At 59.4% G+C, this 12,402-nt stretch overlaps 1 protein-coding gene across 1 annotated transcript; it reads left to right on the top strand.

Annotated features, from left to right (window-relative positions):
- The first annotated feature begins 904 nt into the window (after positions 1-904).
- EIF2B4 (eukaryotic translation initiation factor 2B subunit delta) lies at positions 905-12,307 on the top strand. The gene is made up of 13 exons (XM_067550532.1): positions 905-988; positions 1,096-1,139; positions 1,597-1,726; positions 2,848-3,057; positions 3,516-3,598; positions 4,658-4,749; positions 5,541-5,655; positions 7,150-7,226; positions 7,856-7,958; positions 10,005-10,132; positions 11,312-11,489; positions 11,602-11,782; positions 12,059-12,307. Exons 1-13 carry the CDS (start codon positions 964-966, stop codon positions 12,256-12,258), a joined length of 1,566 nt encoding a protein of 521 aa, XP_067406633.1. The 5' UTR covers positions 905-963; the 3' UTR covers positions 12,259-12,307.
- Positions 12,308-12,402: the final 95 nt, after the last annotated feature.

Raw genomic sequence — 12,402 nt, 5'->3', positions numbered from 1 at the left:
GTTCCCTGAGGGAGTCAAAGTCTGCTTTTCTGAAGTCCATGGTCCGTATCCTGTTGTTCTCCTCTCTTCCTTTTGTCAGGATCCTGAACTTGACCATCGCATGGTCACTGCTGCCTAGGTTACCACCCACTTCTACTTCCCCTACCAAATCTTCCCTGTTTGTGAGCAGCAGCTCACGAGAAGCTCGGCCCCTAGTTGGTTGCTCCAGCACTTGCACCAGGAAGTTGTCCACAACACTCTCCAAAAGCTTCCTGGACTGTCTGTGCTCTGCTGTATGTGCTCTCCCAGCTGATGTCAGGGTGATTGAAGTCCCCCATGAGAACCAGGTCCTAGGAGCCCAGCTAGGACTCTTTCCAGCTGGCAGGCTGAGCAGTTTCGGGGGGAGGGGGTGTCAGGCCCCTGGCGTGGTTCCCCTGGGAGAGAGATGATGCCTTCCCTGCCTGGCAGGGTGGTGTGTCTTCTCCCCATGACATGCCAGTTCACAGGGGTGCCAGAGCACAGCAAGCAAAGGGCATGGCAGGCCAGAAAGCTGGGCACACGCTGACGCTGCCCGTGTCTGTATCAGGACGGATGGGGCTCTGCGACCCAGGCTATGGCATCTGGCGTGGTCTGTGCGCTGGGCCCTGCAGCTTCCCACTGGGTGCCCTTCTCCCTCGCTATGGGGCAGTGCTGCTGGAGGAGACAGTCTAGGGGCGGGGACCAGGAGGCAGGGCTGCCTGTGGGTGAGCTGGGAGCCGCTGGGCTGAGCTGGGCTGGAGCTGGGGAGTCCCAGGGGGCCAGGAGCCGCCTTGAGTGGGGCAGATGTGTTCCAGGTCACAGCCCAGCCCCCCTCCCCAGCCAGCCCGAGGGGGGTCACCCCTCCCCCAGCCAGGGGCGGTTCCCACCCCTCCCCCATCCAGGGGATGTTCCCCCTCCGGCCGGCGGCGGCGCTGTGACGGGCCGGGCCGGGCCCAGGCTGCGGCGATGATGGCGGAGCGGGGCGGGAGCGGTGAGTGCGGGCCGGGCCTGAGCGGCGTGGGGGGGGGTCCCCGGCTCTCGGTATCGCCCCCTCCCTTGCCCTCCCGCCCCCCGTCACGCCCTGCCCTTGTGTTCCAGGTGCGGGCCCGCCGCCCAGCCGCGAGCCCGCCGCAGACGGCCAGGTGAGCCCCGGGCCTGGGGGGCTGCCGGGGGCTGCAGGAGGGGGGGCGGGCTGTGGGGCTGCCCCAGGGGGGGCGGGCTGTGGGGCTGCCCCCGGCGAGGCTGGTCCGGGCGGGCCGCCCAGGGCAGGGCAGGGCTGTGCTGTGCTGTGCTGATGCCGGGCTGTGGGGCTGCCCCCGAGGCGGGCCGGGCCGGGCTGGCTGCAGGAGGGGGGCGGGCTGTGGTGGCGGGGGGTCGGGGTTGGGCTGGCTGTAGGAGGGGGTCGGGCTGCGGTGGTTGGGCTGCCCCGGCGTGGGGGCCGGGCGGGCTGTGGTGGTGGGGCTGCCCCCGAGGCGAGGGCAGGGCTGTGCTGATGCCGGGTTGTGGGGCTGCCCCCGAGGCGGGCCGGGCTGGACTGGGCTGGCCGCCCAGGGCCGGGCCGGGCCGGGCCGTGCTGTGCTGACGCCGGCTCCCGCACAGGGCCAGGCGCTCTCCAAGGAGGAGAAGCTGCAGCTGCGGAAGGAGAAGAAGCAGCAGAAGAAGCGGCGGCGGGATGAGAAGGGGCCGCCGGCGGAGTGCGCCCCGGGGCAGCCCCCGGCCCAGCCGCCAGGTAGGTGCTGCCCGGGGCAGGGCGGCAGGGCGGGGTGTGCCCGTCACGCACCCGCAGGGTGCTGCATGGCCCCAGCTTGTGACCGGTCCGTGGGAGGATCCCGTCGGGGCCGAACCCCCCAGGGGTCTCGCTCTTCCCCCAGGTGAGCCCCACGGAGCACGGGACCCGGGGGCTGCAGCCCCTGCTTCACCCTGTGAGCTCCGCCCAGCGAGGCCCACGGAGACAGACCCCGGGGCGGATTTGTACGGTCTTGGGGAGCCAGGCGCCTGCTCAGCCCACGTCTGCAGGGACCCCCGGCAGCGGGCGGGCAGTCGGGTTCCTGAGGGACTGGCACATGGCACAGGCAGGCCCTGGGTGGCCCAGAGAACTGACGGTTACAGCACAGGCCCTTCTGGGCAACCCAGCGACCCGCCCTGCTGTAGTGACCCGGGGTTCCACCTGGCTCTGTTTCTCCCTCAGACTCCAGGTCAGAGCCCCCATCTGTTGTCCACACCTCACACCTCTCAGTCCTTTTTTCTCCAGCGGCGGGGTTGTTGTCCAGTTCCCTCTGGGCGTCGGCTGCTGGCTGTCCGTGTCCTGGGGATTGGATTTGCCGTTGTCTCCTCAGATGCTCCACTGACATGGGGATTAAGACCCAGGCAGCTCGGGGACACCCACACCTCTGTCTCCGAGCCTCCCCTGAGACCCTGGGTAACAATGCATCATGGAGGGGAAACGGAGGCACTCACAGGCTTCATAAAAACGTTACAAACAATTCCCACTTTGTCACGGCCCTTTGCTCATTTTCTACATGGTTCCTGGGTTATGAGCTCTCTGTCCATCTATCTGTCTGGGTCCCATCTGGTCCCATCTTCATAGCCTCTGATCATCCCTGCCTTCCCCAGGGGCACCAGCCACGGCACAGCCATGCTGCTGGTGGGGGCTGGAGGCCCAGAGAGGCTCAGTGCCTGGCTCAGTCGGTAGCAGAGCAGGGACTTGACCCCTGTCTCTTGCATCCTAGTCGAATGCCCTGACCACTGGGCTGTCCCTCTCTCTCTGTCCCCATGAACTGCATAGTCTTGGGAGCCTGGGAGTGGCGGGGAGGCTCCAGCACGCTGGCCTGTCTCTTTCCTCTCTCGTAGCGGCTGCGCCCCCCCTGCCGGCCCCAGCACCGACCGAGGGCCTGGCTGGCAGCGAGAAGCCAGCCGTGGGGAAGAGCAAGGCTGAGCTGCGAGCAGAGCGCCGGGCCAAACAGGAGGCTGATCGAATCCTGAAACAAACCAAGAGAGTGGAGTCGACCCAGGCAGCTGTGCCGGGCAAGCCCAGGGTGATGCCCAGCGAGCCCCAGTCCAGTAAGGACAGAGCTGCCGTGCCATGGTTGCGCTCCTTCTCAGCATTGGTGGGCTCAAAGGGGTGTGGCGCAGTCCCCCTGGGTGGGGCTGGGGGAGCTGGCGGGGGGCCCCCCTGGGTGGGGCTGGGGGAGCTGGCGGGGGGCCTGGCCCAGTGCCCCCAGGTGGTGTCGTCCCTGCTCCCCTGTGCCTGGGTCTCTGCGTGCTGTAGTTGTGCTTCTCTCCTCCTCCCCCACCCCCTTCCTGGGTCACCAAGCGCTTTGTCTCCCCCCCAAAGTCCACCAGGGTGGCTGGGTCACCATGGGGTGTGGTTGTGCCCTCCCACCCCACTCCCCAGTGCTCAGGTCACTGGATGCTCTGTTCATGGCTCTCCTCGGTGCCCAGGTCACTGCGCTGGGGGGGTTGCTCCGTGCTGGGGTCCCTAGCACTCGGTCCCCCTGTACTTCTTGCTCTCCTGCCAGTGGTGAAGCGGCTGCCGGAGCATGTGCAGGTGGACGATCCAGCAGCACAGAAGAGACTGGCAAAGAAACTGGAGCGCCAGCAGGTACCAGGCCATAGGGAGCCGTGGAAGTTGATTAGCTGCTTATTAACAATAACAAAACCATCAGTCTGCATATTTGTCAGGGACTTTGGGGCCTTTTCTCGTTTGTTCTGATTATGTTTGGTGGGTGGTCATGACCTTCCATGTACACTAGAACCTCGGAGTTACAAACTGACCAGTCAGCCAGACACCTCATTTGGAACTGGAAGTACGCAATCAGGCAGAGGAGACCAAAAAAGAAAAAGCAATCAGCACAGTGCTGTGTTCAACATAAACTACTTTAAAAAAAAAAAAAAAAAAAAGGGAAAGTTTTAAAAAAAAGATCTGACCAGCTAAGGAACCTGTCTGTGCTTGTTTCATTTAAATTAAGTGGGTTAAAAGCAGCATTTTTCTTCTGCATAGTACAGTTTCAAAGCTGTATTAAGTCAGTGTTCAGTTGCAAACTTTTGAAAGAACAACCATAATGTTTTGTTCAGTGTTACGAACAAGCTCCATTCCCGAGGGGTTAGTAACTGTGAGATTCCACTGCAGCTCCATCCTTGCTCTGTACCCCAATATCAGGGACATTTCAAGAGCTGACTAACAGGATACATAGGAAGCCAAATCTTCCTTAGCTAAATGGCTTCGGTTTGTATCCTTCCCCAAAGGATTAATCCCAGGCACCCTAAAACCTGGGCCCCCCATTGGATGGGTTAGATTGGTTATGCACTTCTGGTGTATGTTACTAAGTAGCATGGGATGTCAACGTTGTATAGGATCCTTTAAATACACTTAGGCCCTAATTGCTGTCTCAGCTCCGCAGGATGGCTGTGCCAAGCGAGGGAGTGTCTGGGGCTGCGCCTGGTGTGGACAGGCTGTTCCTGCTGGGGAGGGGCAGGGAGTGGGGTTAGATGTGGAGCTGTGTCATGGGCAGGCCGTGCTTGCTGGGAAGTGGCCAGGGCAGGCAGGCTGTGCCCAGCGACGGGTGGGGTTGGGGGCGAGGGAGGTGTCATGAGTGGGCTATGCCTGGCAGAGGACCTCTGCTGACCACTGAAGCAGCATGCTCTGAAATTTCCATGCCAGGTTCCTCTGAGGCCAGACTATGGCGCCAAAGTCAATCTGTTCTCCCACTTGCACCAGTACAGCCGGAAGATGCCGCTGACACAGCAGATGAGGTGTGTGCCTCAGGGCCCTGAGGCTGCCAAAGTCTTCTACAGCCTCTGCTCTGGGGGAGGGGTACCAGGCAGCCTGGCGTCCCTGATGTGGGGAAGCTGGAGAGCCTGAGCTAGGGCGAGTTCCTACTGGGGTGGGCTGCGCAGCCCTGGAGGGAAAAGGGGGACCCTGGCCAGTTGCGGGGGGAGGCTGGGGCCTCCCATTTGCTGCATGCGGGGAGGGTCCGGGACAAAGGTGCGTCCTGGCTGTGTGTGGGGGGGCATGGAATGAACTGTGTGTAGGAGAGGCATGGGGCACCTTGTGTGTGTTGGGGGGATACAGTTGATGGGAGCGATCTGTGAGTGTGTGTGTGTGTGTGTGTGTCCAGGAGAGGGGGAAACCTGGATGGTGTGGGTAGTACGTGACAGATAAGGAGCCCTGGCCTGGGGGAGGATGGTGCAAAGGGGGGCACCCTGGGTGTGTGTTGGACGGGTTACGGGTGACAGGGATGCCCTGGGTGGGTGTGGGGTGGATAAAAGGAGACAGGGATGCCCTGTGTGGGTGGGGAGCCCTGGCCTGGGGGAGTATAGGGCGAAGGGGGGCGCCCTGGGTGTGTGTGGGGTGGGTTACAGGTGACAGGGATGCCTTGGGTGGGTGGGTGACCTGGTCCCTGAAGGGCATATGTGCCTCTCACAGGCAGGTTGGTCCCTGGGGGTCTCACCATAGAAGCCCCAGGAGGGTGACCCACCATGGGCGGCTGTAGGGCCTCCCGCAGCTCCCATGGCCTTCATCTCTGCCGTGCCTGTGTCCCCAGCGTCCCCTCCATGGTGATCCATCCCGCTGTGGTGCGGCTCGGCCTGCAGTACTCCCAGGGCATCCTCAACGGCTCCAACGCGCGCTGCCTCGCCCTGCTGCTGGTCTTCAAGCAGGTACCGCCCCGCCCCCCCCAGGGGGACACCCCCATGGCTGCTGAGTGCGAGCTCCCCTCCTGCCCAGGGTCCGAGCCTTGGGGCCTTCCTGGCTCCTGCCCATGGCTTCCTCGGGCTGCGTGGACTTGTCAGCCTGTCGCCTGTAGTCTGTGCTGGGCCTGTGAGCAGGGGGTGCAGAGGCCTGCGAGAGCAGAGTCCCAGCCTGCTCGACGCCGCAGCACAGCCTGTCGGGAGGAACAGGTGGGGCTGGGTGCTGTGGAAAGTGAGCGGCTGGGTAACGCTGGGCACAATGGGACACCCCCCATCCCCGCAGTGTACTATCCTGCCCCCCAGCTCTGCTGGTGCTCCAGCCCCAAACTCCCTCACCCTCATGGTACCGCCCCGCCTGCCAGCTGTGCTGCTGCCTCTGCTCCACCCCAGCTGTGCTGATGATCTGCTCTCCCCATCTGCCAATGCCCCCTGCAGTGACCAGCTGGGCCAGGCTGTGCCGAAGAGAGGCAGAGGCAAACTGAGATGAAAGGGATCATTTTCAGCGTTTAGAACTTTGTAAGGGAAAACCCCAGCCCTGTTCCGGAGTGTAAATAACTCAGACCATTGCCAAGTCCTTACTGCTACCATAATAATCTCGTTACCCACTCGCTAACCCGTGAGAGCTTGTCCACGCCACCTTCCCTCCTCTGTTGCTGTTAAGTAGAACCCAAGAGACTGGGTCGCTTCCGAGAAGAATCCCCGTTTCCTCTCCTTGGCTGGCAGTCCAGCTCCACTCTCGGTCCTGTTCGTCGCCTCTCTTCGGCTTGACGTGCTCCTTAGATGCGGTGTTTCTGCGCGGGTTCCTTGCTGGTGGGCCCTCACTTGTCCGTTAGGCACCCCAGAACTGCATTCCATCAATAGACATGCAAACCGTCCCTCTCTGTTCAGAGCCTGTAGGCCCCGTGTGAGTGGGCGTCTCGTTTGCTGCCCTGTCTCCAGCGTGGCTGTACATTTTTAACCCTCTACTTCCCGTCTGCATCCGTGCCTGCTCACGTACCCTGCTCTGCTTTTTTCTGCGTCTCATGACCTGAAACGGTTCCTGTTTTCCTCCTCCTCACTTCCCAGCCCCCATTTCTGTTCTCTTCTTTTATTTTATCACCTCACCTCCTACCCCAGCTCGGTTCACCTGCTAGCTCAGCATCTGCCGCCTTCTCCTGCCTCTCCTTTTCCAACTGCCCCGAGCCCCTTCCCCAGCCTGAGATGCCTCTGTCCCCAGGCCAGCATTCTGTGCTCACGCCGGCTCAGGGGCGGCCCCTCTGCCTCGCACCAGCCCAGTCTTTCTTGATGTCTCTCCCCCAGGCTCCGCTGATGCCCACTCCTGTGAGATGTTCACATTTAACATGCCTGTCTGGGCGCCTGTTCTCTCTAAATGAGCCCCTCCTGGCAGGCAAAAGCCGCTCCTCGGCCAGGCTGCTTCCCTAGCCCAGTGCCAGGTGTCATGATCTCACACCCTGCTTGTTCCAGGTGATTCGTGATTACTCCACTCCGCCCAATGAGGAGCTGTCTCGAGACCTGCTGTCCAGGCTGAAGCCCTACATCAGGTGAGCCCTCGCCAGACAGGACCTTCAAAGGGGAGGCAGCAGTTCACATGGGTCTGGTCCTGGTGTTACCGAGCCTGTGTTTCTCTCCTGGCTCCACCTCCAGCCTGGGCTGGTTACCACTGTCGGGACTGCCGTTCTCCCCGCAGCCTGGGCCATAATCGCTGGCGCTGCAGTTTGCTCCTTGCCCCCAACCCCCTCCAGGCCTGGGACAGCCAATATTGCCAGCTGGGGCCAGCCATCACCACCCCTGGCTCCCCTCCAGCTCAGGCCGGCCATACCTGCTGGCACTGCCCCATTCCAGGCTGGCCGTTGTCGTCAGAGCTGCCATCTTCTCCCAGTTCCCCGCCAGCCCCGGCCGACCATCACACCAGGGCTGCCATTCTCCCCTAGCCCTCCCCCATCCAGCTGTTACCACCGGAGCTGCTGTTCTCTCCTCGGCCCAGGCTGGGTGTTACTGGGCAGGGGCTTCTCTACAGATGCTGAAAGGCAGCTGAGCTCTATTAATGAGCCAGGTGTCCTGTGCCCCCCGCAGGGATGCTGCCTGCTCAACCCAGCATTGAGTGCTCACTGGGGGGGCCCCCCCGGGCCTGGCTCCAGTCTGCCCCTCAGCGTTTGTTTCCTCTCTGCAGTTTCCTGACCCAGTGCCGGCCCCTCTCTGCCAGCATGGGCAACGCCATTAAATACCTCAAGAAGGAGATCTTGGGCCTGCCAAGCACCCTGAGAGAGGAGGAGGTGAGCACCACTTGCAGCCGGTCTGCTGGGGCTACGGGAAGGGCCTGCTGACAAGGCCACTAAAGGCACAGGCCGAGTGCTGTCATGGATCAGAAAGGGGCTAGGAGACAGGACGCAGAGTAGGTTAAATGGTCACCCTTCATCATGGCTAACGGCAAACAGTGGGGCTGTGCTAGGTCTCGTGTTTAATGCATATCTCGATGACCGGGAAAGGCGGAAGCAGTGAAGGGACAAACTGTGCAGGTGACACAAAGTTATTTCGGGTCGTCAGAGAGGGCTGTGAGGAACTTCAGGGTGCATCTACACTGCACGCTGTGTTCAGCGTCTAGAATACATCCACAGCTAGACCCCAGCACCAGTGGAAATAGCACCGTGAGGCTCTGCTTAGGTGAGTAAAGACACTCCTGACCCTGTGGGTATGTACCCTACACAGCTCTCTGTTTGCTCAAGCAGCACCTCCCCATCTGCACTGCTGTTTTTAGCAGCGTAGTGTCCTGCCACTGGATTCTTTTCCTGCCGTAGGGAAAGGCTCCAGCAGCGGGAAAGCAGTGAGGAAAATCTCTGGCAGTGGGGAAAGATGCCTGCACTGGGGAAGCAGCAGGGAAAGGTTCCGGCAGCTCCCAGGGGCTGAGCCTTTCCCCACTGCCTCCCACCCGCCAGGGCCTTTTACTGATACGTGCACGTACACATTGCAGTGTGGATGCAGGCTGCTTTTCACTGTGGCGCGTAGCTATACGTACCCTGGATGTCGCCGTGAGAGCTGTGCAGTGTAGACACAGCCTCAGAGAGAACAGGATTTCCTGCACTGATTTCAGTGTGCTTGTAGCACTTGCCTCTCTGCATTGTGACTGTATTCAAATCTCAGGCTTTGGGGCTTTGTCGATCACTTGCAGGGGTCAGGAAGGAATTTTCCCCCCAATGCACAAGACTTATGAGAAGAGGCTGAGGGAACCAGGCTTGTTTAGTCTACAGAAGAGAAGAATGAGGGGGGATTTGATAGCAGCCTTCAACTACCTGAAAGGGGGTTCCAGGGAGGATGGAGCTAGGCTGTTCTCGGTGGTGGCAGATGACAGAACAAGGAGCAATGGTCTCAAGTTGCAGGGCGGGAGGTCTAGGTTGGACATTAGGAAAAAGTTTTTTACTAGGAGGGTGGTGAAGCACTGGAATGCACTAGGAATGCACTGAAGCACCTAGGGAGGTGGTGGAATCTCCATCCTTAGAGGTTTTTAAGCTGTGGCTTGACAAAGCCCTGGCTGGGATGGTTTAGTCGGGGTTGGTCCTGCTTTGAGCAGGGGATGGGACTACATGACCCCCTGAGGTCACTTCCAACCCTCATCTTCCTGCTGAATTGAGATGTAATGGCAAAGGCCTGACCTGTCCTGTTAAAGATCCTTGCCACTTGCTGTCTGTCAGAGTGGGAGTGTTGGCTCTGCTGGCCTGGCCCAATTCCAGCCCAAGTAATTTGTGCTGCTGAGCGAACACCCTGCAGTTGTTTCGTAGAGGATCCTCCTTCATCTGCTGTTCTAATCTCTTGTGCAGCATTTCTATGTGGCAGTTACAGGTGTCCACTGCCCCTCCAGCGGGGACTGCATCTCTGTGATGGGTAGGGCGGTAATGTGTAAGTGGTAGAGTGCTTTGGGGGTCTCAGCTGGAAGGTGCTACAGGAATGGCAGTCACTCTGAGCCAGCCTGGGTAAACCCTCTGGGTTTCCTCTCTAGCCCCCTTAGGTGATGGGTGCTTTGGACTCGGGGTGAGGTCTGTGCCATGCAGTGCATCCTACCCCCTGCTCACAAGGATGAGCTACAGGCAAAGTGTGCAGCACAGAACTATTCCCTTCCCTTCCTCCCCAGGGCAGGACTCTCTCAAACCATGTGCTGGGATCCTGGCACTGCTAGGCCCAGGCAGGGCACCCTGGGCAGGTGAGATAGGGGTAGTGTGCGGCGCATGGTAGGAGCATGGCCAGCTGTGGGTGCAGGGCAGGTGCGATGGGTGAGCCATATTTCAGTGCTCTCAGGCACCTGAGTGACGGGCACTGCTTCTCCCCAGGCGAAGGGGGCACTGCAGGAGAGCATCGACAAATATGTGAGAGAGAAGATCCAGCTGGCAGCCGAAGCCATCTCCAAATACGCCTTTGAGAAGATCAGTGACTGTGATGTCATCTTGGTGTATGGATGGTATGGAGGAGGGGGCTTCCGTATGCTGCTGATATGGCCCGGGGGGAGGAGGCCTTCGTTATATTCACTGTGCGCGAACTGGACAGTCCCTACTAGTTTGGTACTTGCCCATCCTGGTTCAGTGGGGAAACAAAGGCAGCAATAAGAAATAAAAAAGCAATATATAACAAATGGGATATAGATAGCAATTGGTATCAATTAGAAACTAAGAAGTGTAGAAAATTGATAAAGGACACAAAAGACCGTACGGAAAAATGTATAGCTGTCAGAACTAAGGATAATAAGGAGCTCAAATATAAGGAACAAAAGAAATCCTAGCCATGGTGTAGGCCTATCACTAGATGGAGATAGTAACATTGTTAATGATGCGGAAAAGGCAGAACTGTTCAATAAATATTTCTCTTTGGGATTTGGAATGAAGCAGGATGAACTTTAAAGAGCTCAGTGTGTTTAGACTGTCAAAAAGAAAAGGGAGAAGAGACTTCTTTACAGCACCTTCACCGGCAGAGAATACTAACGGGCTCTTCAATCTAGTGCAGAAAAGCAGAACAAGAACCCATGGCTGGAAGCTAGTCTGCAGAAGGGAAGAGTGAGGGGGAAGTTGATAGCAGCCTTTAACTACCTGGAAGGGGGTTCCAGGGAGGATGGGGCTAGGCTGTTCTCAGTGGTGGCAGATGACAGAACTAAGAGCAACGGTCTCAAGTTGCAGTGGGGGAGGTCCAGGTTGGACATTAGGAAAAAGTTTTTCCTGAGGAGAGTGGTGAAGCACTGGAATGGGTTACCTAGAGAGGTGGTGGAATCTCCATCTTTAGAGGTTTTTACGCCTGGCTTGACAAAGCCCTGACTGGGATGGTTGAGCTGGGGTTGGTCCTGCTTTGAGCAGGGGGTTGGACTAGATGACCCCGAGGTCCCTTCCAACTCTAATATTCTATGATTCTGTGACCAATCCAAATTGGAAGGCACAAACTCATGGTGAGGGCAGAGATGGGTTCTCCATCTGTTGCTGTCTTCAGATCCAAACTGGCTGCCTTTCTGAATGTGCTTTAGCCAAACCCAAGTTACTGGGCTGAATACTGGGGTAACTGGATGCGGTTCTCTGACCTGTAATGTGCAGCAGAGTAGACTAAATAGTTCCTTCCCGCCTTAAACTCTGTGAATTCACTTGTGGTGTTGTGTCAGCTCCTCCTTAGTGAACCGCACACTGTGTGACGCCCATGCCAAGGGTCGCGCCTTCCGGGTGATCGTGGTAGACAGTCGGCCACGGCTGGAAGGCCGGGACACGCTACGCAGGCTGGTGCGTGAGGGAATCCGCTGTACCTATGTCATGATCACCGCCATCTCCTACGTGCTGCCAGAGGTGAGTCAGCAGCTGTGCTTTGGGCAGAGGGGGAAGGGCTTTGCTGGAGTGGTGGGGGCAGAGCCTGCAGTAGCCCTGGATTGGTGCTGATTGACCAGTGCTGCCCCGGCAGGTCTCCAAGGTGCTGCTGGGTGCCCACGCGCTGCTGGCCAATGGCTCTGTCATGTCGCGGGTGGGGACGTCCCAGATCGCACTGGTGTCCAAGGCCTACAACGTGCCCGTGCTGGTGTGCTGCGAGACCTACAAGTTCTGTGAGCGAGTGCAGACAGACTCCTTTGTCTCCAACGAGCTGGGTATGTTCCCTGCTTTCTCACGTGCCATGGGCTCTGCTCCCCTCAGTACAAGTGCTGGTCATGATACAGCCAGCCTGGCCCAATGAATGGCATGTCCCAGTGCTGGGTTCTCCTCTGGCCAGTCGGGGCTGGGTGGGGGGGATTGTCCCAGTGCGCCTAGCAGTGGCTCTGGCCAGTCAGGGTTGGGGTGGGGGGGCTGTCCGGCTGCCTGGCAGCTCCTCCAGGGGAGGGGTGCAGGTTTATCCCAGTGCCTGAACTTGTCGTGTCTCTCTGTAGATGACCCCGATGACCTGATAGTGCCAGGTAAGGGAGGAGCCCAGCTGCGTGGCTGGAAGGAGAACTTGTTCTTGCGCCTCCTCAATCTGGTCTATGATGTGACCCCCCCGGACCTGGTGGACCTGGTCATTACGGACTTGGGCATGATCCCGTGCACCTCGGTGCCTGTCGTGCTGCGTGTCAAGAACGTGGAGCAGTAGTGGGCGGGACGGTGGCTGCACAGATCCCCAATAAACCTTCGCTCCCTCACTGCTGCCTGTGTGGACTGCCTGATTCTGGAGCGGGGCCAAAGCCCCACACCAGGGCCCCTTCCCCACCCCTGGGGAACCAGCTGCGCCCCCGCT

The sequence above is a fragment of the Emydura macquarii genome, unplaced genomic scaffold (assembly GCF_026122565.2).
Source record: "Emydura macquarii macquarii isolate MOO-44397 ecotype Brisbane River unplaced genomic scaffold, CSIRO-AGI_Emac_v2 contig_1300, whole genome shotgun sequence".
Taxonomy (NCBI): domain Eukaryota; kingdom Metazoa; phylum Chordata; order Testudines; family Chelidae; genus Emydura; species Emydura macquarii.
Note: the sequence above shows the minus strand (reverse complement) of the source record. Positions and strands in the feature narration are given on the sequence as shown.